This window comes from Zootoca vivipara, chromosome 2 (genome assembly GCF_965207765.1).
Source record: "Zootoca vivipara chromosome 2, rZooViv2.hap1.1, whole genome shotgun sequence".
Taxonomy (NCBI): domain Eukaryota; kingdom Metazoa; phylum Chordata; class Lepidosauria; order Squamata; family Lacertidae; genus Zootoca; species Zootoca vivipara.
The window spans coordinates 86550963-86578363 of NC_142584.1; the positions used below are offsets into that span (position 1 = coordinate 86550963).

At 41.6% G+C, this 27401-nt stretch overlaps 1 protein-coding gene across 4 annotated transcripts in view; it reads right to left on the reverse strand.

Moving 5' to 3' along the window:
- Nucleotides 1-27401, reverse strand: part of IFT122 (intraflagellar transport 122) — a 65196-nt gene that overhangs the window by 5354 nt on the left and 32441 nt on the right. For all 4 annotated transcript variants that reach the window (XM_088662352.1, XM_088662356.1, XM_088662355.1 and 1 more), the window contains 10 exons: nt 16052-16213; nt 12589-12755; nt 11561-11732; nt 10621-10723; nt 8999-9139; nt 5871-5968; nt 5427-5527; nt 3502-3667; nt 996-1107; nt 408-536 (listed from right to left, as the gene is read on the reverse strand). In XM_088662352.1, coding sequence (XP_088518478.1) covers nt 408-536; nt 996-1107; nt 3502-3667; nt 5427-5527; nt 5871-5968; nt 8999-9139; nt 10621-10723; nt 11561-11732; nt 12589-12755; nt 16052-16213 — 1351 coding nt within the window. The remainder of the gene's footprint in view (nt 1-407; nt 537-995; nt 1108-3501; nt 3668-5426; nt 5528-5870; nt 5969-8998; nt 9140-10620; nt 10724-11560; nt 11733-12588; nt 12756-16051; nt 16214-27401) is intronic.

The following is a 27401-nucleotide window of genomic DNA, read 5'->3' on the forward strand; positions in this document are numbered from 1 at the left end:
TCCAAACAAAACCTGGTATAGCACAAATGGTATACAGGCTCCAAGCTACTTTGGTTGTTTTGCTGCTGTAGGGAGCTAAGCTTTGGTTTGGCTTAGTGTGTCATCTGAACTTGGACTCGCATTTCGCGCTCTCTCCACAAATCGCAAGCTGTAAACCAAAGGACAACCCTTGGTTACAGCTTGTGGTTTGTCTGAAGAGAGTTAATCTATGACTTGAGGTTCAGAAAGCATACTAAGCCAAACCATGGTTTAGCTCAGAAAAGCACAAAGGCTAAATGATCAAGGAAGACCAAAGTGGCCACAATCTCTTCTCTGGAAGCCCACTATGCTCTCTTATGCTAAGACATGGTTTGGCTTAGCGTTACGTGTGAAAAAGGGAAGCGATATTTCCAAGAGTGAAAGGATACCATCACTCATCTGCTCTTGCCATTTATTGTCTCTTTTGTTGAGTCTCGGCACTTCTAGATCTATCAAAGCAACAGCTTCTTCATCAGTGATCCCCTCCTCTAAATAGAACTCAACCAGGTGTAAGACATCTGAAAAGGACAGAGGTGAAAACGAGACTTAGAAAATCCACAATGCCTGCTGCTTCCATTCAAGAGATAAGACATTGTTGTTACACACACACACACACACACACACACACACACACACACACACACACACAAATCTGTTAATAAAGAGCAGGCATCCCCAAACTGTGGCCCTCCAGATGTTTTGGCCTACAACTCCCATGATCCCTAGCTAACAGGACCAGTGGTCGGGGAAGATGGGAATTGGTAGTCCAAAACATCTGGAGGCCCGAAGTTTGGGGATGCCTGGTAAAGAGATTCATATAATTGGAAACCCACCTGAGGAAACACACACACACACACACACACTAGAAACAGGCACTGCACTGCCAAATACTCCTGTAAGAATGCAGAATCACAACAAATTAAGACTCCACAGATATCAGACATTTTTATCAGGAGAGCGGTAACATTTCAACGCACCATAAGAAGAAGCAGCGAAGACAAAGGGTTGCCTACAGTTAATACAGACGTTCCCCAGGTTGTTCAGCAATGGGTTGTGGGTGGAGCACCTGTAACACAGAGGCACAAGCTCCTGCAAAGAAGCACACAGAGGTTACTGCAAGCAAAAGAGCCCAGCTGAACATGTTGGGCAGAATCGTGAGAACAGTGGGGAGCCAGTCTGAGAACTCCTAATAAACCCTTCCCTAGCACCTCCTTATGCCCCCACCCACTCAAAAGATCTGCTTCAGAAAAATCAGGGGGCCTTCCAATGCAGCCTCGAAAACAAGGAACTGGGTTGAAGAGGGTAAATCCCCCAAGCCTGATGCTGGTGACGAAGAACTTAGATGCACCTGCAGGATTCTAGATTCCAGCTACTGAATCTGACCAGTTATCACTACAGTTATAGTATATATTTATTTTCACATCAAGCCAAAATGAGTACGTATATTGAAAGGTTCAGAATGGAAACATGTATCCTTAATCCTAAAATGACATCTTAAATTAAAAATATATCCCATGGATTCTGGAAAACATGCTCAGACTCTGGTGAACTTTCAGAAGAGAAAAATTTCCAGAGCAGACAGCAAATACTAACAAGGCTATAAGCATGTGCCATCATGCTTCTTGTTTGATGTGCTGAAGAGACCGTTAAGAACCATCCTTAGTAGATAGCAGCAATCAAGACATAATAAAGTAGAGGAGTTCATCTTTAATACAGAGGGCCCAGGCTGTTCAGGCCAAGCTTAGCTGAGTTTCAGTCTAGTTGAGAGACAGACACCTTTGGCAGGAAAACTTCTAAGTGAGTTACAACAAAGTGTAAAATCTCATGTCTGATATAAAGCACAGAAGTGAAATTATTCACCTTCTCTCCAAAAGCAGAAAAAGAAGGGCAGACACGCACACACACACCCTTTTTTAAACGACAAAATATCAGTGAGTAATGGAACTGAATGCCTCACAATGTGTCAGGATTTAGAAAGCAATCTAGGGGTAGCCATAGTGGTGCCTTCCAGGTGTTGCTGGACTACAACTCCCATCATCCCTGACCACTGACCAGGCTGGCTGAGGTTGACTGAAGCTGGCGTCCAACAACATCTGGATGGCAGCACATTTGCTACCACGGCATGAATACAAGGAGGAGATATATCTATTAATGGCTACTAGCCACATTCATCTGTAAAATATTGTATACATATGACTGTGTGTGAACTTCCCTGAAGCAGTCTGGCTATCCAATGTTGGCAGCCAAAAAACGATGCTGTATGAACCACTAGATGATCAGATCCACATGAGAATTCTCATTTTCTTAAGTTTCTTTACACAAAAAAAAGGGGGGGGAGAACAGAACCAAACATAAAATAGTGAAATTGGGGCCTTTAAACTTTCATAAATATTCTTCCAGTGTATGACTGCTTGAGTCATTAGATATTCCATTTTCAAACGTTGCAGCGTTAGATGAGTCCTATGCAACACACAACTCATTGCCAGAAAGATGTGAACAAAGGTTACTGAAACAGGTTTTTTGGCTCAGAGTCTTGATGAAACATGGGACCTTTGATTCATTCACTTCATGTCCTTTTAAATTGCACAATTACTTCAGGCAGCTATATGGATCTCCAGGGCCTTATTGTGTTTATATTATTTCAGGTGGCCAGATGGAGTGCATTTTTTCCTGTTCATTTAAGGTTAAGCATTTGCACCATACAATTTATTTTGATTTGCACGCCCCTTTAGATAGAATTTTATAGAACATTGGCGAGACTCAGACAATGAGTAAAAAGAGGAAGGCAAGCTTTTAAAAACATGATTTACAAAGAGTAACGAGTCCCAAGTGCTGGAAAAGGGGGGAACCTGACGAATGGGGTAGGCCCAAACATAAGAGACCAACTGTGAACAGTCCCAGAGAGAAGAAAGAAACTAAAGGCTTATAGGAATACATGAAAACAGAGCCCCTTAAGACTGCAACCTTGGAGTAAGCCCTACTAAGCTCAATGAACTTACTTCTGACTAGACATGATTGCACTGTTAGATGGACACTGTTCTGTTCCATTTGGAACGCTTAGGTGTTTTATTCTTGAACCACTTCTATCTGTTTTTATATTTGTATACTGTATCATTGCTATCCACCCAGGGAACTTATGGTGAAGGGCCGGCAAGATTATAAATAATGTTGTAAGTAAAATAAATAAGGTGAAGCATGCCACAGAGTGGTGGGAATAAGCAGCGCAACAGTAACAGCCAGGATACCGTAGCATGTGGAGATTAAGTGGGTGAGGCAGTTTCTTGAATGACATACGGTACATTTGAACAAGCAAAGCACCTATCTTCATTTTAATAAGGAGACGACATATAACATCATATTTTTTCTGCAGAAGCAGTGCATTTACTCACAACGCCTCTCAGATGATGTACACGTGCCAGTGTGGTCTCTTGTGTCATGTCAAATATGGGGGGGAAATGGGGAAAATACAAAATGGGAACTTACTTCACTGTCATGAAAAGGCTTGGACCGGATTGTCAGGCTTCCCAACTCAATTGATTTCTGAAATCTAGCTGGGATCTGCAGCCCCTGCAACTTGTCATAGGCATGACGAGCCAATTTATAAGCCCCCAGAGCTTTGCTCTGCTTTGCCAGGGCAAATAATGTATTGCTGTAATCAAATTAAGGAACAAAACATACATATGGCAAGCAGGAAAAAACCACATCATTGGTTTCAATCAGAGAAGCAATGTGCTTAAGCACAACCAAAGCCAGGGCTTGGAAGAGGCCTCCGCTGGAGAAGTCTGTTTACATAAGCATGTTTACATAAACAAAATGCGAAACAACTGCTAGATGGCTGAAAGGGATGGTGTTTTGAAAGAGAAATCCCATCAATATGAAGGGTGCTTATTTTAAATTAGTGATATTTGCACAGAGAAGAAGGGACACAGAGATAGATTTTCTTAAAGAACCTCCTTTTTTGTTGTTGGTCAAAATGCCTCTACCTTGCAACATAAATTACTGCATGCAAAAGGAAGCCAGCAGACAAGCATCACTACAGTCTGTTTTTCATACCAAAGTCCATTACAAAAAACAAGGCTGCTTCCTTCCAGTTGAAAGCTGATTAGACAGCCAGTGGGGCCAAATCTGCTGTCTAGATAAACTAAATGCATTTGACAGGAATTAACAGGCCTCAATTCAAATATTTTTACTTAAGCTGGGTTAACTGGACTTCACTGAACAGAAAAGAGCAAGAATGAAGGGGCAAGTTATGAGGCAAGCTTCAAGAAACTAAGCCACCCTAAAACCTTGGCCATCCTCTTATTGTAATGAAGCCTGCTTATCTTAGAAACTCAAAAATCCCAGGGAAAACACACCATGCAGCTTAAGCTTGATGTAATAATAATAATAATAATAATAATAATAATAATAATAATAATAATTATTTATTTATACCCCGCCCATCTGGCTGGGTTGCCCCAGCCACTCTGGGCGGCTTCCAACAGAAAAATGAAATAAAATAATCTATTAAACATTAAAAGCCTCCCTAAACAGGGCTGCCATCCTGAATTCAAGCTGGTCATAAATGTGGTCTGCGGAGACCAGGACCAAGCTACCAGAAAAGCAATTCTGGATAGAAATGAAGTTTCATATTTGGAGCCATGCCTAAATGAGGATTGTCAAGAGCCAGTCAAATCCATTTAGCTCAGCGCTGTCAACAATGTCAGTCGTGGCTCTCCAAGATTTCAAAAAGGAGTCTCTCCTAGACCTATCTGGAGATGCCAAGGATTGAACATGGGGCCTTTTGCATGTAAAGGAGATGCTCTGTCGCTAAGGCATGGTCCCTTTCCAAAGGAAGTGATAGGAAACAAGTTGTCCCACACATTCATCCATGGAGAGGTGGGAGGAAAGGCTCAGTTACATTCTAAACACGTGCCTGGACTTTGCATGCCTTGAACTAAACTGTACGGCCAGTCGAGAGACTCCTTATGGCAAGTGCAACATATCTACAGCCTTCACAATGACAAACCCCAGAAAGGTAACCATGCTGCAGCAAAGACAATGGTGAGTCGTGTGGCAACGTGAAGACTAACCACATTGTTGTGGCATAAGCTTCCCTGGGTCAGATCCAACTTCATCTGCCCAAGTGAAGGGCTAATTTTCTAAGCAACAGATTCAACAGGTTCACAGATGTTTCCAAAGCTATGCAGGAAGTGTTTTATGCTTCCAAGTGTTTAAAGAGGGTTGGGGGTTCAAACATCATACAGAGGATGGAATAGCAACATACTGTATTGATATTCTGTGTAATGCAGCTCTGAGAGAGCAAGGATCACATATATTTTTGCAGCACGCCAGTAACCGACAACACCAATGAGCCTTCTGCTTGGCCTGTCAGCTCTTGAATTTGGATTTTGCCTTTTAAAGGATACACTTTAGAAATTCCCAAAGGTGTTTCCTTGGTCAGGCTATGAAGTAAAAACCGAGACACATTAAAGAGTGTTTCAGGCAAGTAGTAATTGAAGGGTTCTTCCTGCAATGTTTAAAAAAAGAGAAAGAAAAAAGGTTAAGCTAATAAGGAAATGCACAGAATTAAGCATTAGTTGATCGCTATCTTGCCTCACACTGCTTTCCTTTATTCAGAAAGCAACAACACTTGAAGAATCCAAACAGATTAGATCTAATCTCATCTTTAAAGAAAGAGGCCACAAAGATAAGAGACACAGGGGACAATCTTATACCAGCCTCTCCATGAGAGGATATGCTGGGTAAGACACAAGAGGCCTAAGAAACACATTGCATCAGTTAACAGTCTTTTGAACGGTTTCAAAGGACAAAGAGTGAACTAACTGTGAAGCTCCATGTGAAAATCTTACAGTGCATTTGTGGATGAAGTGATAGGCATGATAAAGTTCTGCCAAGTGCTGGAAGTGGTGAAACTTCTGTAACATTTCAGTCTTCTGCTGCTCGTTGTCTGAGGGAGGGAAAGGCAGCATCAATATAAAACCTCTGATCAGTTGCCAACCTGCAGTGAGAGACTTACTCAAGAAAGATCACAGACCCATCCTGCTTATTGCCTTAACACCCCTAAGAGATTAGCACCACTGAGCAAGTGTGCCTCAAAGTATAGCTTATGTAGTTTGGTGAGCTTTATATGTCATTTTGGGCTTTAAAAGCAGGAAAATTAAGAAGACAAATGCATACCAGGGGCCATAGCTAATAGTGGAGCATATTTCTAGCAACACCATCTGCAGAAGCTATAACTAAAGGGAATAACATTTTCCATGTTTACATTTAGACTGAACAAGCATTTTTGGAATAATTTATACATTATCACCACTGCTGTAAAGGTTTACTTGGATGGCAGTCCCATTGTGTTCCATAGGGCTTTAAAAGGTAAAGGTAAAGGGGCCCCTGACCATCAGGTCCAGTCGGGTCCGACTCTGGGGTTGCGACGCTCATCTCGCTCTATAGCCCGAGGGAGCCGGCGTTTGTCCGCAGACAGCTTCCGGACTAAGCTGCTTCTGGCGAACCAGAGCAGCGCACAGAAACGCCGTTTACCTTCCCGCCGGAGCGGTCCCTATTTACTTTGCACTTTGATGTGTTTTCGAACTGCTAGGTGGGCAGGAGCTGGGACCGAGCAACGGGAGCTCACCCTGTTGCAGGGATTTGAACCGTCGACCTTCTGATCAGCAAGCCCTAGACTCTGCGGTTTAACCCACAGCGCCACCTGGGTCCCATAGGGCTTACTTCCATGTAAGTGTGCACAGGAAGGGCAGCGACTTTATTCTGTGAACAGTATTTTAAGAGTAGCTACTGGCAAAATGATACCAATGTTTGTACAGTGTTGATAAAAAAAATGCCTGCTCCGCCTTAATTTTGGGTCACACAAAGCTAGGGACAGACAGCATCTTAAGGTAGTGGGAATAATGAATATGGAGCCAAAACCAGCGGTCAGACTGACATGTTCCTGGGCAAATTGCTCTTTCCTGGTGTAAACCCTACTCTGTGAAACGGGAACAATTAGCTGCCTGCTTTATAAGATCACCTTATGCAATAATAATAATAATAATAATAATAATAATAATAATAATAATATTTTTTATTTATACCCTGCCCTCCCCAGCCAAGGCCGGGCTCAGAGCAGCTAACACCAAATATAAAACAACTAGTTAAAATACAATTCAACAACAAGACTAAATACATTAATATTAAAATTGTAAAAATTAGAAATTAGAAATTAAAAATGCAGCCTCATACAAAAGGGAAAAAGAAAGGGAAAATGGAGGAGGGAATCAGGTTGGCTCCAGGCCAAATGCCAGGCAGAACAACTCTGTCTTACAGGCCCTGCGGAAAGAAATCAGGTCCCGCAGGGCCCTAGTCTCAGGAGACAGAGCGTTGCACCAGGTCGGGGCCAGTGTTGAGAAGGCCCTGGTTCTAGTTGAGGCTAATCTGATTTCCTTCGGGCCCGGGACCTCTAGGGTGTTACTATTTATGGACCTTAAGGTCCTCCGCGGGGCATACCAGGAGAGACGGTCCCGTAAGTACAAGGGTCCTAGGCCGTGAAGGGCTTTAAAGAAATAGTTCAAGCTATTTTGTATGCAAAGGCTGCAATCCCAAGAGTACTCAGCAGGAAACTCAGTGGGACCTATCCTCAGTTAAACATGTTTGAGTTGGGTGTTGAGGCTGTGCTCCTCAGCACAGTTATCTACACATTAAATCCCCCCAAGCAAAGGATTGCTAACAGTGAGGTGTAAAGATTCATAAATGGTTTCTGAAACCTCCTCTCTTCTCCAGTAAAACTGACCAAGAGCATTTAAACTGAGAAACCTCTCCAGCGGCCCTAGTTTTGGAGCTTGCCCAACAGAGCCCTGGGCCCATGGCTCAGCTTCCCCAATGCTATTGCCAGAACAAGCATCACATTCTAGAGGAACTAATGAATGTCAACTTCTCTACCCTGTGAAAAGCCTTTCACTTTTAAAGACCAGTAGTTCTGAACTTTAGCCTTCTGGCCACCCATTGAGCAGCATGCTAAGGAATGATGTACGGCACATGTCATCAGCTGCAATGAGCCTTCCTAAATGAAGACCAAAACCCCAGCCCAAAACTTGTCCCCATATTTTGTGCCTGGGATATCGGAAGGGAAAGCATATGGATGGGGAAAAGAATCAAGTCCACAACAGCACCTCTCCTGACACTGACCTGTCAAGATGTTAAGATCTTTAAAGGTGGGGCCCTTACTGATGCTCTGATACCAAGGGATTGCACATTTAGCAGTAACATGGCATAGGGCCTTTTTGACATTGGCATCTGAGTTGTGGAATACTCTCAGCTTGGAGATTCCAGCTGACACCAACCGTAGTTTCTTTTTGGAAGCAACCCCAAAGGATTATGTTTCCACAGGCATCTGCATGATATCAACCCATGGAAATTTTGCTGGAACTTTATTGTTTTAACAGGAACTTTAATCATATTCATACTGTTGTATTTCCTGCTCTTGCTGTGTTTGTGGTATGATTCTAAACCACACCCTGGGATCAGTATATATAAAAAAGGGGCAGGAGACAAACATTTTAAATAAACGAACATTTTTTTAAGGTTCCCAAAGGAGGAATACCAGAAGAGCAAAAAGCCCGTGGAAGTGCAGGACTGTCGACAAGCCCTCCACCTTGAAATGAATAGGTGGGCATGACCAACCCCATGCTGTTCATTCAATCAGACTGAGCTTGGGCTTCCCCTAGCAGAGGTGTGTGCCTCCATGTTTTGAGAAACTGAAGTTACCTAGTTTCCTTAGAAGACATAGCTTGAGCTAGAGCTAAGAATGAGGTTTCTCTTCTCAGCCATACATGAAAAGATAAGATCATAATATGTGCAATATAACAAAACTCAAAAGTCTTGTACAACGCAATTCACAATGAGTTTCCAGTTAAGCCATCAGAGTTTGAGAGATGTTCTGCCTTCAGGCATGAACAGATTACATGTAAACTTGCTTGTATTTCCTTACCTTGAGCGATATCTAAACACTGCATGGATAGCATCCAGTAATAATATCCTGCATCATTGAATCGGCTTTCTACCACAGCGTTGCGAGTTAATTGTTCCAACACTTTTACGGCCTCGGTTTGCCTGCCAGCCTTGTGGAATGCTGCAAAGGGGGCCAAAATAAAGAAGATTTTACAAAGTGATTAAACCAATTAACTTGATTAAAATTAAGAACAGAGCCCACAACTAAACAAAGGAGCAGATGAAAGGGATTACACCCTAGTATTCTTCTCCATGTTTGTGGGGAAGTTAATGTAGCATTAGATACTTCAAAAATGTACTTTGTGGCTTTTGTGGTGTCTCGGGCTTCTTTCATGGACTTTGTGGGCACAACCCACCAAGAACTGCTGCTGCACAACTCCCATTTATTTCAAGGTTGCCTTCGTATGGTTTCTGAAAAGACCCATTGAAACCAATGAGATTGTGCAGCAGCACTAAATGGACTGAAAAGCAGTGAAGTGAGGAAAAATGTTATTGGGTGTTTTATCTAGCTAAGGGGCCAATCAAATTTATTTGTGTCTCAATAGCTGCAAAATAATTCTGATCAAAAGAAAGCCTACACATAAGAGATTTAATTCACACATGTGACAGCAGAGTCCTGATCCTTTCCTAACTGTTGCTTCCTGTTCATGGCTGAGAAACCCTGTCACTTAAAACACACACATCAACTTCCAAAGCAAGAAAGCCATTTGCCATTTAAAACCCGGTCCTTGCACCCAAGTTCAAAATGCAAAGTGCAAATAAGCTCAAAATATAAAGAGTCACTAGCTGAAATTAAAACTTGGTCCAGATTCTACTCAGTAATTATATGCTTTACAAAAGCTCAAAACAGAAATTTGAATGAGCTTTGAGGGCTAATTCACACTCTTACGTTATCTGTTAATGGTCTTGTTCCCATGTGCAACTTATACAACAGAACTGCTTATGAAAGGTAATACACAGAATTTGCTGCTCTACAAACTGCATTCTCATAGATTTTCATATCTGACTCATCACCGCCCTATGACTAGAGAAGCAATCCTCATGTGTTCCACTGATGAAGGACATGATGAAGGCTCATTATTACTTTTTTTGTTACTAAAGACTAGGTATGAATTTGCAAGACTGCCAAATGCTTTTCTAGCTCTCCTGAGGGCTGCTGCCATTCCAGTTACTGTATTCAGGCTGAGATAATCCTTTCCCCAATACCAGTACATGCCTTTTTAAAAAACAACAACAACAAAAACAGAATATATATGTGTCAAGTTATTATCAAGGACTGTCGGAACAGAAAGTGAGTAGAAACACTAGATGTAGAATCTACTTTTTTGTCTACTCTTTTTACTGAACTTATAATTTATTAAATTTGTTGCTAGTGTTAGTGACAACAAGAAGCTTGCCCAACAACTAAAGTAAAAATTGAATAAGATCCATTTAAGAGTCTTCTTTTGCTTTTAATGCAAATTTTAGCATCACTTTCAAAGAGACAGTGCTCCAATTTTTGTTCCTTGGAACTTTCCCAGGGCATGTTGAGTGCTATCAATATTTTAACACACACACACACACACACACACACACACACACACACACACACAGGCGTCCTACCTTTTTGGGCTTCTTCAAATCTATCATTTTCTGCCAGCCACTGAGCGTAAGGAACATAGACCTCATCCTTAAATCCAGGGTGCTTTTCACACAAAGCAAATGCCTAAGGACAGGAAAAAAATCATTCTTAACATGCTTGCTGAGAAACATAGCTGAACATAAATGATTTTCCAATTCACAAATACATCTGAGGAACTGTTCCTGATGGCAAATAAACAATGAAATCAAAGTGAAGTGGTTTGCCACATGTGGGTCTGGGGTTTCAGACCTGGTTTGCATTACAGTCAAGAACTGGTGCCTTGTGACAGAAATTTATCAACAGCACGCCATTTCAATAAGTAATGCTCCCCCCAGACAATTGAAAATGAATTCTGTAATCCAACCTTCCCCAACCTGGTGCCCTCCAGATACTTTGGGCTATGACTTCCATCATCTCTATCTGCCACTGAACAGAGAGGCCTATTCCTGAGTAAAAATGGGCTGCATAGATCCACTCAGATTTTGGGAAACTGCTTTAGTTCAGTCATACCAGAAAATCCTAAGGGCGGCTTTGCAGTTCCACACAACAGGGAGAGACGGCAAAAGGGTAGTGCGCTGTGTTAAGTTGAATGCCATCTCCCACGAACCATTCTCTCTTCCCCTCTGCTAACCTCTTTTTCTTGTGGCAAAATGAACCCCATGTGGCACAAAGATGTCACAGATCAGCATCTGAGGTAAATAGCTCACTGTAATTGAGGTATTCCTCAGGTGACAGGCTTCTCATGCAATTGGTTTATTTCTCCTCAAGTAGCAAGGTTACTCTGAAATGCATGATGGAACATTGACATGCACGCAACTTATATAAAAAGGAGAAATTTTGTTTATGCAATTGAAAAGATTTGAGGCCAAGGATATATCCAGGATGCAGATACCCAGGGGATGAAAAAAGAGTTGTACTTACCTCATCCCACTGCTGAGTTTCCACATGGAGCTGTATCAAGGCCTTCAAGTCCCCAATCTTTGTATAGGTTTCCGCTGCGTAGCCATGGTTAAATAGCTTTTTGAAATAGTAGGCACATTTTGTCAAAGGCTCGCGCTCAGCTTTATCCAGCTTCCGAGCAATATCAATCAATCTAGATGCAGAAGAAGAAGACCCATCAGCGGCTATAAACCTCTTAGTACTTGCTACCTCTTAAAAACATATGCATGCCATTTGTTGTCCAGAGTTCTAAGTATGAAGGCAAAGCACTTTTGCTTACATGTAGAGTCCAGCAAGTTCGTTGCCAAACTATAAACCTGCGTGTTCACCAGAAAGGACTCCTGGACTGCGAGCAAAAGCTTCCAGCTACAAAACTGCAACTTCTAGTGTGCATGGCACAGCCTTGCTACAGTTTGCAGCCTTGATGCCTTGATGCAGACTCTGGAATCCTATTAAAATCCTAAGAAATTCATATTTCATGCATGCTTTATCTTCAGCAGTGTTTTCTTAAGACTCCGAAACCAACATCCGACAAATCAGAGTAATTATAGATAACCTTGAAGAATGTCCTTATAATTGTTTTTGTAATTTTAATTTTTCATACCATGGTTTTGAATTCTTTTATCTGTTGCTACTCATTTGATATGCTCAGAGCCGCTTGGAACGCAATTTTGTGTAAAAGCAACCATACACAAAAGTACAAACGAATGAATGAATGCTTTGAAAACAGGGTTGCTGAACATGTAAATCACATCAGTACACAGGCACCATGATCTTCAACTATCTTCAGTTACAGATTTGTACTACAACTAGCACAACTGAGCCCCTAAGAAATTCAGGGGCGCTCTGCATCTCTCACTAGTTACAGACCCCATTCCCACTATGCCAATATAGGATTTCCCTCCCTCAACAGGTGCAACCCATAGAGTGAGCACAACCAGAAAAATTTCAGCAATATTTCTGCTGAAAGATGGCAGCATATAGCTCTGAAAAAACAAATCAAGACATACACATCAACCCAGCCCTGATCTCCGCTGATTTCTATGGCCTTCATGTGCTCGCCGGCAGTAATGTACATCTCCACAGCTGATTTGGGTTCATTGATGTTCTTGGCCCAGTCTGCTTGTTTTGTAATTAGCATCTTCGTATCTTTGGGATCTCCGGAGCCAAGGAATTCCTGAGAAAAGTGCAGGAGATGACAATCATGATGCTTCCTGTAGCATTCACTGTGCCAACTGCCCGTTCCAAATACCCATTTCCCTACCAACTCACTTTTCAATATACTCTGGTAACTTAATTGCAGTTTACATCACATGAGGAGTAAAAAAAAAGAAGAAGAAATTACTAAATCAACTGATTAGATTTAGGCATGACTGGTATTACAAAATACACAAGAACTCTCATAGTTTGAACACAGAAAAAAACAGAATGTCTGCAGAAAATTCTCTGGAGGAAAAACCAATGAAATATCAGTTTTTGCCCGCTTTCCATGACTTGCCAAGAACAACGTCTGTAAATAAAGTTAAAAGACAAGTGACAGTTTTCTCTAAACAGGTCAGTCTTACAATTTAAGAGGTCCTAAAGCCAATGGATTCAATTATGAAATCTAGTCAAAAACCATAATGGCAAATTTGGCTTACTCAACAGCTCTTAAGGAAAGGATTAGCAAACGTGTGAGACTAGAATGTGATAGTTGACCCAAACACTTCATTAAACACAACATTGCTTTTTACTGGTGTTCTCCTACGAGGGGCTCAGGAGACAGAGTGCTGGATTCTGACAAGGAAGGTCTCTCATCAAAGAGCCAGGAAACATGGTCTGCACACCTCATACTCCCGATTCAGTTTTTGGCATCTCCGTGGAGGGGCAACCGCCTGTGATTCTGTAAGTCACCAGGAGTTTCTACTCTCTCTCCCAGGTTCTACATTTACAAAATGGCAACCAAAGAGGCCTAAATTGCTAGACTGTTTTGAAAAATATGTATTACAAAGACCGTAAATCACTCTGATTTTTTAGAGAGATGTAACGTATTTGACACAAACCCCAGGTGTTACTAAAATACTTATGACACAGTAAAGGACAAGGGCCTGTGGCTGGGTACCTGTTGTGCTAGTTTATTGTTTGCTGCATGAAAAGGGCTGTGAATCTGACACATATCTAGCATACAACCCTATTAGTTGATACAGGATGGCTACAACCTATTGGGGTGTGTGTGGAGGGAACAGAGAAACACAGAAAAGAAACTGATCAGTTAGAAGGGCGCAAAAAGTGACAGAAATCCTATTGCTTGAAGCAGAGTAAGCACATACTTAGAATGGGACACAACTGCAATCAAGCCTGCAGGGAATCACATTGTGTTGGGTGAAATAGTGTCATAAGTCATCCTAGCACATCCCTGCAGCAGATTTGTGTTAATGTAATACAAGGGAGAAATATCCAGTTGCTAGATTGTACCACACTACAGCACTCTAAGGTAGAGCAGAACTAGGCAGAGATCAGACACAAAGTGGAATGAAGTAACAACTCTGAATTAGCTGTTCATGTGACTGGTATACAGCATCATTACAGCGATCGTGAGCCCAGAACAGCCATTTATGGAACATTCAATTCAATTCTGCTTAAGAACATCCTGCTGTTCTGTGGGGTCCAGTTAAAAATAAGAGCATTTTGTTTTATTTGACTGCGAAGAAGCCGAACCAAGAAATGAGACAGTGTTTGTTTTGTGTAATTGCGTTCTTTAGCTTAGATCACTGAAATAAATTAGAAGCAGAAAGTTCAGTTTCCTGAACTGCAATTAATTACTTGTGAGTTGACAGTAATGTGTGATTTGGTATACTGATAAGAAGTCTAAGGTCCCATATGAACATGATCTCCAGAGCTGTCCCCACAGAATAGGATTCCCCCCCCCCCAACTACAAACTGTCCAGGGTCGGTTGAAACTATCAAGGCTCAAGAGTCAGGTTCTGCAAATGTCTAGTAGCCTGAGGGTAGCAGGCAAAAAATAAGAATCTGCATACTCTTTTAAAAAGCAGTACTGGCAAACCAAAGTTCAACCACTGAATTAAATTGACTCTTTTGTCCATGAAGTTAACTTCATTACATGCAAATATGTGTAATGAAGCTCTGGCAGCTGTGTGATTTTTTTTTTTAAAAAAAAGGAACAGCAGATTTGAGGAGGGATTTGGAGTGGGGGAGAGACTGAGAGGATGGGGAAAGAGTTAAGTAATCCCTTATTGCTTCTTCATTCAGAGCTGCTATTTCTTTAACTTTAAATAAACAGACTGAAAACCCAACTTTCAGGGCTTAATGTGTGTAATATGTCATTAGCTTCTATATGAAGCTCTCCTACCCTGAAAAGATTTCATTTTACTCTAAGCTGGTTCAGCATTGTGAAAATTCATATTAGCATGATGACAAATTTCTACTCTATGAATTAGATTTATGCTTCAGAGGATTTTAAACACAAACCGATATTAAGACCTTGCAATTTTTAGTCTAACTTGCTAGAGAAAGGCAGTGTTGCTCAAACATTGACAATACCATCTGCATTTCAGATGACCTTTCGCCCCCACAGAAAAGAAATTTAGAAATATGTGCGCCAAGGCAAAGCTTATGTCCAGTAATGGATGGAGCAAGTCTGTAACGAGTGATTAATGAGACTATAAAGCGTACTGATTTTCAAGGTTTCTGATAAGAAAAATACCGCAGAAGACGTTAAAAGTCTGCAACATAAAACTTATGAAAGTGCATGTAAAACTGTCACATTCTTCATATTGTGTACAACTTATTTCTACATGGGAATTTGATTTGCAGACATATACAAAAACAACTTCAGGGTTCATTTACAGGATCAAAGGAATCAAAGATTATTTCAGAGGCTGTTAACTGGTATTGTGAAACTTGTTGAGATATAATGGGAATCCCAGTTTTTAAACCACACTCTTGCACAGTAATGCAGCACAATACCACCATGTAGGTTCCTAAGACCATACCAAGAACCCTGTTGGATCAAGTCAAAGGCCCACCTAGTCCAGCATCCTGTTCTCACAGGGGCCAACTAGATGCCCATGGGAAGCCTGGAAGCAGAACCTGAGTTCAATAGCACTCTCCCCGCTTGAGATTCCCAGCAACTAGTATCCAGAGGGACACTGCCTCCAACACTGGAGGAGGTAGTACACAACTATCATGGCTAGAAGCCATTGACAGCTCTATCCTCCAAGAATGTCTCTAACCCGTTTTTGAAACTGCCCAAATGGGTGGTCATCAATACATCCTGTGGGAGTGAATTCCATAGTTTAACTACGTGCTGTGTGGAAAAGTTCCTGAGAGGTTTAGTTACTTAGGTCAGTGATATTTACCAGGAGTTTCCAGAAAAGAAGAACCAAAGAAAATGCACGCGCCAAAAGGAAACTGCTTGATTCTTGGACGCCAGAGCCAGTTTAAATAAACACCCCATAAATCACATCCATGTACCTTTGCATAGTCAAACATGCGCAAGTCAGTGTACATATCAAGAGCCAGGTTCTCATGTCCACTTCTTTTGTACAGCTTGGCTGCTTCGTGGAACTTTCCTTGGTATGCATAAACATCGGCTAGAAACAAGTCATTGTTGCTCTCTCCACGCTTCTTCCTCTCCTTAAAAAAATAATAATAAAGGACAGGAAATGTTTTAGCAAACATAATCAGGCAGGAAACAAGATTGGCTAGAGCCACTGAAAATATTAAGCTGTGATTCACAAAGCTTTTAAACTGGATTACTGACACATAAACTGATTTAGCCCTGCTAACATCAATAGCACCATTAGTAAGCTTTCTATGTTAAGTCTCTCTCCAGCCCCGCCCATTCAATAGTACAGTAAAAAACAGAACATATCCCATTATAATACCGTATATAATTTAACTGAACATGAAAGTCAAGGCAAGCTCACACCTTAATGCAGTACCTAAGAACATCATAAAATGAGCCTGTTGGAGCAGGCTAATGGTCACATAGCATCCTGTTCCAACAGTGGCCAACTAGATGCCTGTGGGAAGCTTGCAAGTGAGACATGAGCACAACAGCCCACCTGAAATTCCCAGCAACTGGTATTCAAAGGCATAAGGCTTATGACACAGCAGTAAAGCACAGCCATTGAGGCTGCTAGCTGTTTATAGCCTTGTATTCTGTGAATTGGTCTAATCTTCTTTTAAAGCCATTCAAGTTGGTGCCCCTCACTGCCTCCTGGGAGAGTGCTAACCGTCATTTAACCATGGTCCGGGTGAAGAAGTATTTTATCTGTCTTGAAATTTCCAAGATGTTCCTAATGATATATTCCTATTATAAACCTATTTACCCCAAATTTCATTTCTAAAAATACTTTTAGTTCTCATAAAACTTCAGAACGAAAGGTCTCCAAATAAAGGAAACTCAAATTCATCATGTTTCTCATTCCTTATTATTTCTAATACAGGTTATATCATGAGGCAAACAGCTGCCTAAGATGTGGATTTCAGGAATAATAATAATTATTATTATTATAATTTATTTGTACCCTGCCCATCAAACATTAAAAACTTCCCTAAACAGGGCTGCCTTCAGATGTTTTCTAAAAGTCAGGTAGTTGTTTATTTCCTTGACATCTGATGGGAGGGTGTTCCACAAGAAGGGCGCCACTACCGAGAAGGCCCTCAGCCTGGTTCTGTTACCTCACTTCTCGCAGTGAGGGAACTGCCAGGATACTAGGTGACATCCAGCCAAGTCGTACTTGGAGGAGACCCATTGAAACCAATGGGCTCAAATTACTTAGGCAGTTTTCGGTGTGGATGTACACTGCGGATGACCAACCTTGAGTATCACCCACAGACTGGTGGAAAGGCTAAAGACAAAAAGGTTAATGACAGCTCTTTTGCAAAAGAAACTTTTGTACATCTCAGAATAAACATTTTGAAACATGTTCAAAGAACCACAGTTTAGCACTATCATGTGTTCCACCTCAAGAGAGCATGATGATAAATTTATCACATACAAGCAGTAGGCACATGCAGGTTTCCCAATGATAACCAAGATCTGAGAGGTGAGATCAATTCTACCTTGGCATGATATGGTGACAAATCCTATGCAGCACATGTCAAACCTTGTTCCTACCAATGCTTACTGCAATGTTGCTCTTGTCTACAGTCCAAGGCAAATGCAACTTCAAAAGGAATAGGATTCCATGGATACATTGCAATATATCAACACTTTCAGCATATTTGTGATGTTTGGTGTCTACCAACCAGACAAAAAAGGCTTATAAGGAAATGGCTGGAACCATCTAGAGCTCTTTCAGATAATAGTGCTGTCACATAAAGAGTCACATGAAGGACTGAGTTGAAACTTACTCAAATGAAATGGTGCCAGTCACTGAGGCAAAGAATGTAGTCTCTTTCAAACACAATGATTCATGATCAAAAAATTCTTGAGGAACTCACCAGCAAAGAGCACAGTACAAAAGGCAGCTAGATACTGAGCAAATCAGTACTGGAATAATCAGTACAGCAAAACACAAGTTGCTTTCATGCTTTTTATTATGGCTACAGAAGGACTCTCGGCCCCATTCTCCCGAAGGCAGCGGAGAGCGAGTGGATCACCAAGAAATAAAAGCAAATGTCATATCAGATGAAATGTTTCCCTGAGCTATAAATGTCTGAGACTGCGCTAGGATAACCCTCAATTATACAACTCAAGGAGTTAATAAATTGTTACCCAGCACCAATTGATAACTTGTAATTTAATGAAAGACTAAATACAGTGGGAAAGTGATCAGCCAAAGGTGCTGATCTACCAAACTTGTATTCTCACTGCCCTCCTGCGTGTCAATGAGAAATTATCCATTTGCAGTTGTTAAGAAGGCTCAACAGTTTCCACCTCCACTGTTCACATTGTATTCTTAGCATTTCTGAGTTAAGATCAGTTCATCATTATGGGTATCTTTTCCCAGGACAACCAATGAAGCCCCTTGGTGTGTCTTAAAATCAATGGCTGTACTGGTTTATGCATGAGAGAGATAACACAAAGAAACTAAGAAGTTGATCGAGATTGCCCAAAGCTCTGATACAAGCATGTTTGTCAATATGGCTTAAAATAACCATACTACTAAGAGGTCCACTATGGCAACTACATGAAGTAGACTTTGTTTTTAGCCTTTTCTGTTTTATCTGTGTTTTTGTATTTTTATCTGTAAGCTGCCTTGAGTCCCAATCTGGGGAAAAGGCAGGATATACCGTAAATAAAAATGATGATGATGATGATGGTGATACAGACATGCAAAATTGCTATGTAAAACAGTTTCCATGGCATGATAAATGTGAGTGTAAGAAGCAGGGCATTTGGTCAATGAAGTTTACAAATGTGACATTTGCAGCAAACCCTACTGATCCATGACTGGACTCTTCAGTCTACAGTGGAAATTGAAATGCAAATTAGTCTAAAAGGATCCTGCCAGTTGACTGCCTTACAAAGACAGATACATACATATGAAATGTTTGAATTTCAGGTGGCGCATTAGGATCCTGTTGTTCTGCAGAAGCCCCTTTGAAAATAATGCAAATTATGCCAGGGTCTTTGGATTATAAGGGACATGGGTGGCGCTCTTGGGCTTGCCGATCGGAAGGTCGGTGGTTCGAATCCCCGCAATGGGGTGAGCTCCCATTGTTCGGTCCCAGCTCCTGCCAACCTAGCAGTTTGAAAGCATGCCAGGGCAAGTAGATAGGTATTGCTGTGGCAGGAAGGTAAACGGCATTTCCGGGCGCTCTGGTTTCCGTCACAGTGTTCCGTTGAGCCAGAAGCAGCTTGGTCATGCTGGCCACATGACCCAGAAAGCTGTCTGTGGAAAAACGCTGGCTCCCTTGGCCTGAAAGCGAGATGAGTGCCGTACCCCATAGTCGCCTTTGACTGGACATAACTGTCCAGGAGTCATTTACCTTTACATTTTATCTACCTTTGAAGTGTGCATTTGAATTCATTGAAAAATCTCTGTTTTAACTTTTTAAAATATGTGAAAACAATTGTTAGGAGCAGTGCTATTTTTCTAGAAAAAGAAAAAGAGCTCACCATGAACGCCTCCCTTGCTCTCTTATAATGGCAATGGCGTCCACCTGAGAGGTGCCGCAACTGAGTTCTGGCTGAAAAAACGCCCCGGTTAGGAGCCCAGGTGATGTTTCTGAAGTGCCCTAGTTTGTGCCTGCAATTGTCCTCAACCTTTCTACCAAATTTAGCTATCCACTCCCTTTCTGCCCTGCTCACTTATTGCCCCATGAGTCCTGTCCTTCCTCTTTCTCCAGTACCTGCCAGGAAAGAAATACAAACTGAACACATTTGAAGAATGTGTATTATTTACATTTGTACTACTTGCTGACATGTGTGATTCTTGGCAAAGCTCTTACAACTTTGACAAGGTTATGGAAGGCACACAAAACGAATACAGAGACACGAGAATGAAAGGGAATTTCAAGTGTCTGGTAGCCTTTGATTTTATAGTATAATGCAGAGTTAATAACCAAGGTTGTAAACATCAGAAAGTAGTGGTGTTGCTTTTATTTCTATTTTAAAAATTAATGGTCACCATCTGCACTATCAGTTTGTTGTTATGGTGATCAACAGCATGGAAATGCCTATATTTTTTAATTAAGTACTTTGCATTTTTAATTTAATAGTTTCTAGTTAAGAAACATGGCACTGAGCATAACTTTTAAAAAAAAGTTGTTTCTGACAGACAGCTAAGAATAAATTTTAATGAAGAACTTTCAAAGTCACTACAATGGAATAAAAATATCCTTCAATGGGATGGCTACATCTACAATGAACTCTCCAACATGTCTCCCTCCCAGTGAAAAAAAATCTACATCTTCAGGAAGGACTAACCTTAATTGGTTGCCAGCTATCATTATCATATTATATTATCCCTGCCCATCTGATGAATGTTGTATTAGTGGAAATAAAACCACTTTCCTGTCATGGAAGGATGCTTTCTTGGAGGAAATGTGCACATTGTGTATGTGTGTGTGTGTGTGTGTGTGTGTGTGTGTGTGTGTGTGTGTGTTCACACTCATGCATATGCCTACACACAAGTGCTGTCAGAATCCAAACAATATCAGTGGCTGTTATAAGAATACCACATACTTTAAAAAGCAATGGCCTTAATAATATTACACAAATATTCTCAAAAATCTAAAAAGAATGACTTGGCAGACCACCTAGGTTTACCTCTCTAGCTGTTCAAAGTAGCACTTTGTCTTTCAATCCTGTCAGAACCAGCAGCGGGATCGAAAGATATTTGTGTTATTTAAGAAGCACAGTGTGCCACTTGCAAGCCTTTTATTCCTTAGTATTTTTGGCATTTACATCACTTATGCTGAAAGGTGGCCTGGCTATGTGCAAGAATTTAATAACTTGGTATCTTAGAACAAAGACTAAAATATACCACTCAATATGGTTCCTTTTGCATATCCCTCTTTGGAAAGGGGCATTTGCCACCCTACTCTTCTTCCCTTCGCTTCCCTTCCCTCTCCTCTAATCCTCCACAAACATCATTTGGAGATAGAAATGGACCCACGATTTACTTCAATTACCCACTAAACAATTTCAAACCCCATTCTCTCTGGCCTATTTCTCAGTATTCTACAAAGCAGCAATATTTAATTTGGAAAGCTGTCACTTTGTCCATTCCCACCCCCCCTCACCTCTCTTAACAGAATCAATCTCCAGGCATACCGAGCTGATCGTTCACAGGAACAGAAATACAGCCCTCCCCACTTGAGAAAAACTGGATATAGAGATTAAGAATTGGTCTGTAAAGAATCCTAACCAGAATGCTAAAAAGAAAGCGAATAAATAAATAATGAAAAACAGTGGGCCGTCCCTGCAAGGCCTTCCGCTTGCACAACTGAACTCCTCCTTCCTCTTCTTTCCCTGTGTCCTCCAGTTCCCACCTGGCTCACAATATGCCCTGGATGGTGAGGAAAATGCCAGGACAGAATTGAGGGACATTTGAAGGGAGGAGAGGGAGGTGATGTTCCACTTAACTGGAATTCCATTCAGGATTGGCACCATTTCCTTAGTAACTTAGGTACTTTATGGATGAAAATAATAACTGCTAGCAATGAATACTGCTGCGGCTTGTCAAGGGTTCAGTGCCTATCACCTAAACAGAAACAAATTATTACGAGAGGCGGAAAAAAACATGAATGTGATTGGTGGAACCAATTGACCGGCAGATAGCAGGCGTTAAGGATGCCATTTTCTGAACTCTTGCTGCATTTGCAGAGATCATGGTTTGGCATTAGCTAGAACTCTAAACCAAGTCACAGAGGCTGATTCCATTCTAAAGGTGTCCTGGAAATATTTGAAACAAGCAATGTAACACCCAGACTTGCTGAATGCTTAAATGTTACAAAGTCAGTAGCCCAGTTCAGATGCTGAATCCCCAGCTTGCTAAACCATAGTTTGTTGTTGTTGTTGTTGTTTAGTCGTTTAGTCGTGTCCGACTCTTCGTGACCCCATGGACCATAGCACGCCAGGCACTCCTGTCTTGCACTGCCTCCCGTAGTTTGGTCAAACTCATGTTCGTAGCTTCGAGAACACTGTCCAACCATCTTGTCCTCTGTCGTCCCCTTCTCCTAGTGCCCTCAATCTTTCCCAACATCAGGGTCTTTTCCAAGGATTCTTCTCTTCTCATGAGGTGGCCAAAGTATTGGAGCCTCAGCTTCACGATCTGTCCTTCCAGGGAGCACTCAGGGCTGATTTCCTTAAGAATTGATAGGTTTGATCTTCTAGCAGTCCATGGGACTCTCAAGAGTCTCCTCCAGCACCATAATTCAAAAGCATCAATTCTTCGGCGATCAGCCTTCTTTATGGTCCAGCTCTCACTTCCATACATCACTACTGGGAAAACCATAGCTTTAACTATACGGACCTTCGTCGGCAAGGTGATGTCTCTGCTTTTTAAGATGCTGTCTAGGTTTGTCATTGCTTTTCTCCCAAGAAGCAGGCGTCTTTTAATTTCGTGACTGCTGTCACCATCTGCAGTGATCAAGGAGCCCAAGAAAGTAAAATCTCTCACTGCCTCCATTTCTTCCCCTTCTATTTGCCAGGAGGTGATGGGACCAGTGGCCATGATCTTGGTTTTTTTGATGTTGAGCTTCAGACCATATTTTGCGCTCTCCTCTTTCACCCTCATTAAAAGGTTCTTTAATTCCTCCTCACTTTCTGCCATCAAGGTTGTGTCATCTGCATATCTGAGGTTGTTGATATTTCTTCCGGCAATCTTAATTCCTGCTTGGGATTCATCTAGTCCAGCCTTTCGCATGATGAATTCTGCATATAAGTTAAATAAGCAGGGAGACAATATACAACCTTGTCGTACTCCTTTCCCAATTTTGAACCAATCAGTTGTTCCATATCCAGTTCTAACTGTAGCTTCTTGTCCCACATAGAGATTTCTCAGGAGACAGATGAGGTGATCAGGCACTCCCATTTCTTTAAGAACTTGCCATAGTTTGCTGTGGTCGACACAGTCAAAGGCTTTTGCATAGTCAATGAAGCAGAAGTAGACGTTTTTCTGGAACTCTCTAGCTTTCTCCATAATCCAGCGCATGTTTGCTATTTGGTCTCTGGTTCCTCTGCCCTTTCGAAATCCAGCTTGCACTTCTGGGAGTTCTCGGTCCACATACTGCCTAAGCCTGCCTTGTAGAATTTTAAGCATGACCTTGCTAGCGTGTGAAATGAGCGCAATTGTGCGGTAGTTGGAGCATTCTTTGGCACTGCCCTTCTTTGGAATTGGGACGTAGACTGATCTTCTCCAATCCTCTGGCCATTGCTGAGTTTTCCAAACTTGCTGGCATATTGGGTGTAGCACCTTAACAGCATCATCTTTTAAAATTTTAAATAGTTCAGCTGGAATATCATCACTTATCATCACTAGTTTAGTAGCCAGGAATGAGCAATGAGAATGCATGTTGCCCTTGCCTCCACCCTTCCTTGGCATGTACATACTCATTTAAGCGATTAACTATTCTTGCCGAAACAGGGAACTGTGGATTAATACTAGCATATGAAGCAGGATCTTAAACCACATGCAACACTAAGCCATAGTTTAGTGTTGCATAGATAAGCCTCGATGAGCCTGAGCAAAGCATCAGTGTTGTGTTCACACAAACAGGAGGATGGCTACTGAGTTTACTTTCAGTCTCAAGGAATCTTGAGCTTGGTGTTTCCTGCAACCCAGGAAACCTGGTTCAAAACAATCAGCGGTTAATTAAACTGGACAGGTTCATAATCCACGGTTTGAAGCTGACTTGCTTAGCAACTAAACATTGTTTGTTTTAAACCAGGTTTCCTCATCTGCATGTAAAAATAAGCCAAGGTTCTTTGGAACTGAAAGTAAACTCAGCAGAATTCCTCCTCTCAGCAGCAGAGAGGAAGGGCTATTGAGCAAGGCTCATGCCGACCACAGGCTCCCTGAGGCTCGTCCATTTAGCAATAAAGAATGGTCTAGCACTATGTTTGTAGTTGGTTTAAGATCCTGGTTTGTAAACTGGCATTCCTCATTTTGGACAAAGCATTTAATTGCAGTTTAATTAAACCAGAATGTTTGCACTGGGGAAATAAGGAGGGAAGAAGCAAGGAAAGAAAGAGTGTGCAATCCTGTTGTTCGTTCCCAGGGATAAACTAGGGCAGCCCACAACAGAAATTACTTCATTCTGTCTACACTGATAGAGTTTTGCCTGCTTTCTATGCTGAAGAAACACATTGCTCACAGCTTTCCCAACATCATGTACTTTTACTGTAACTGGACGACCTAAAGAGAAACCAAGCAATATCCAAAGAAGTGTTTCAGTCAGTGAGGAAGCAAGTCTAGAATGAAATTCAGTCCACTTGTTCTGCACCTAAAGAGATATGCAAACACACCAAGTTGCATGTGAGTATATACAATTTTATTACATGTGGTTGTTGCTCCCTGCTCCTCAAATGTGCAAAAAACCGGCCTAGCAATTCCAAACCACGTGCAATTGCCCCACTTCAAGATCACAAAACCTAGCTGTACTAAAATCTATCAAATGGCTGTTGAAAGTTATGCTTATACCATCTGGATTAAAAAGAAAAATTAATTTGACAAGAACATAATGAAAAACAGGATTTGGCAAATGTTTCTCTCCAATTAGTGGCATGTTATTTATGAGGAGAAGGTTTAAAGTTATAGCATGCATATAGAATGCCAAATTACGAAGGAACGTAGGGTGCTGCCTTGTAACAAGTCAGACCATTGGTCTATCTAGCTTTCCAGTGTTCCAGGACAGGGACATTCCCAGCCCTACCAGGAAATGCCAAGGACTGTACCAGAGACTTCCCATGTGCGGAAGCAGCTGCTCTACCACTGAACTACAGCTCTTCTCTCTAAACTACCCACATTAAGCTAAACAACAGTGCACATATAGCCACTGTGGACTTACATTTTGAAGCACAGGGAATTACAAGATAGGGACTAATCTGTCATCCATCTCATGGGGTATCTAACATGAGGCAGGAGAGCCCGTTTTTGCTTCCACCTCTCTACAATTAATTTAGTGCTGAAGCCTTACAGCCCACCTTTTTTGTTGATTGTCAGTGTTTCGAATCAACAGAATAGCATCTTCTATTCTCTCCCTGCCTCCCAAGCTTTTCCTTCCTTAATGTAGCTCCCTCATGCATCTTGAGGATTTATCCTACAGGATACAGAATCTCCCCCCCCCCCATGTATCTTAAGGGTCTGTCTGACCGACAACCCTGCAAAGTATACCCCCTACTGCATTTTATCTTTTGAATAATCCTGCAAATTCATTGCCAGAGGACTAAAACAAATCTCAAAGGATAAAGGGTAGGGACAAATGACTAATTCTACAGATTCAGACTCATTTGAGAAGCCATTGCTCCACATCTCCCTTTACTTTAATGAGAGAAAGGCTAGATATATGCTCCAATGCAGAAGGCTGGATATATTTGTCATTTCCTGCCCTGAAGGGTCTTTCACAGCACCCTAATTGAATTCTATCAATTCTATCAATCAGTTTCTTCTATCAGAAGCATAGAAGCGAAACTGACAATGGCTGCTCAGCTGGAACTTGGGGTGGCGGTTGCAGCCCGGTGCGGCTGAGGCCCACTCCTGGAGCCATCCACACTGTGGCACTACTATTGGAGGACACCAGAGCCTCCCCCTGTGCCTTCACAGCTTAGCAGGACTTGCCCATTAGAATGGGCCAGAGTGACGGCTGGGGGGCAGGCTTGCAAATACTGGCAGCATCCAGAACCTCCCAGCTCAATTCAGCTTCCTGCTATCGAAAGTGGAGAAGTGAAACGGTCAAAGCTTTTTCACAACACTCTGAAAAGGGGGAGCACATAGCCTTCAAATGGAAAAAAAACAAACCCACACCTAAAACAAAATTAGCTTGATAGAATGGGAGGAGGCAGATTTACTGTTCTATGAATCATACAGCAGAGCAACAAATTAAAATGGTGCTGGGAGACAGTAACATCAAGTATCTTTAGATACACCAAGCATCTATATTCTGCACAAAAAGGGGGCACTACAGGTGCTGTATCAAGAAGTATTCAAAAAACACTGTGATTTGGGAGGTTAGGATAATGCAGCATCTCTGCAAATGACATGAAATGTCTGAATCTGGCACATTTATGGAAGATAAATCCATCAGTGGCTATTATCCATGCTAATTAAGTGGACCGTCCAAGTAAGCGGCAGCAGACCTTTGAAAACCAGTTGCTGGAGAGTTGATGCCCAGCTTGTGAGCTTCCTGAAATTGTCTGGGAAAATAGGGTGCTTGGCTGGAAGGAGCTTTGGTCTGAAGGAGCCAGCAGGGCTCTTCCCATGTGAAATGATTAGTAAAATATACCTTTACTGCATAAAACTGCAACTGAGTGGGAATTATTTAAAAGCACTATATGTGACCCTGGGACCCTGCTCTCTCTCTTTTCATTGGATCTGCCACAAGCAAGATAGCATACTGACCTAGCTTCAAAATAAGCCTAACACACTAACAGGGGACATTTACACAAGAAAGGTCTAAAATAGTTGCAACCATTTCAGTAGCCATTCTCAAACCTAGACTTTGCCATCCCCATCTCTACACACGAAAGTGATCTGCACAATTCGAGGTCCCTTGCCATTCATTTTCAGGCATCATAACTAACCCAGAGATCATGTACAGCAACAGGACAGATGGCGGGCTGATTCAATAACGCAAATACACTTTTGCTCTTTCGTAGTTTGTAAAAAGAATTATAACTGAGGCATTATTTCCTGCATCCAATGTCATCCATGACAGTAGTAAACTTCCTTAAAGCACCGTGATAGAACAAGGACATTTTTGCCACCAGTGGCTGCAGAGAGCAGACTGCATCCCTACACAAGAGACAGGAACCCCAATTAACATCTACATGAAGGATTCCCTTTAGACTTTTCATTGTAGACCCACATGTTTTACATTACTACGACATCCTACAGGAAGGTCAGAGTGGTGATAGATTTGCTTTTCCTTTAGATTCTTCTTAGTAATTATTCTATAATTAAAAAATCTATCAAGTCATGGGCTAGGAATTTGAACAGGTTAAGAGCGCAACATGAAAGTTGCAAGCCCCAAATTTTACTCCCATCTGTCACTGATTTGTCATGTGACCTTGGGCAAGTCACAGTGCCTCTGTGCCAGTTGCCTGGTCTGGAAAATGGAGATAAAAATAATTACCTATCTCAAGAGGGTGATGTAAGACTTAAATTAATTCCTATTTATAAAATACTTTGAAACAAGCCACAGGAAT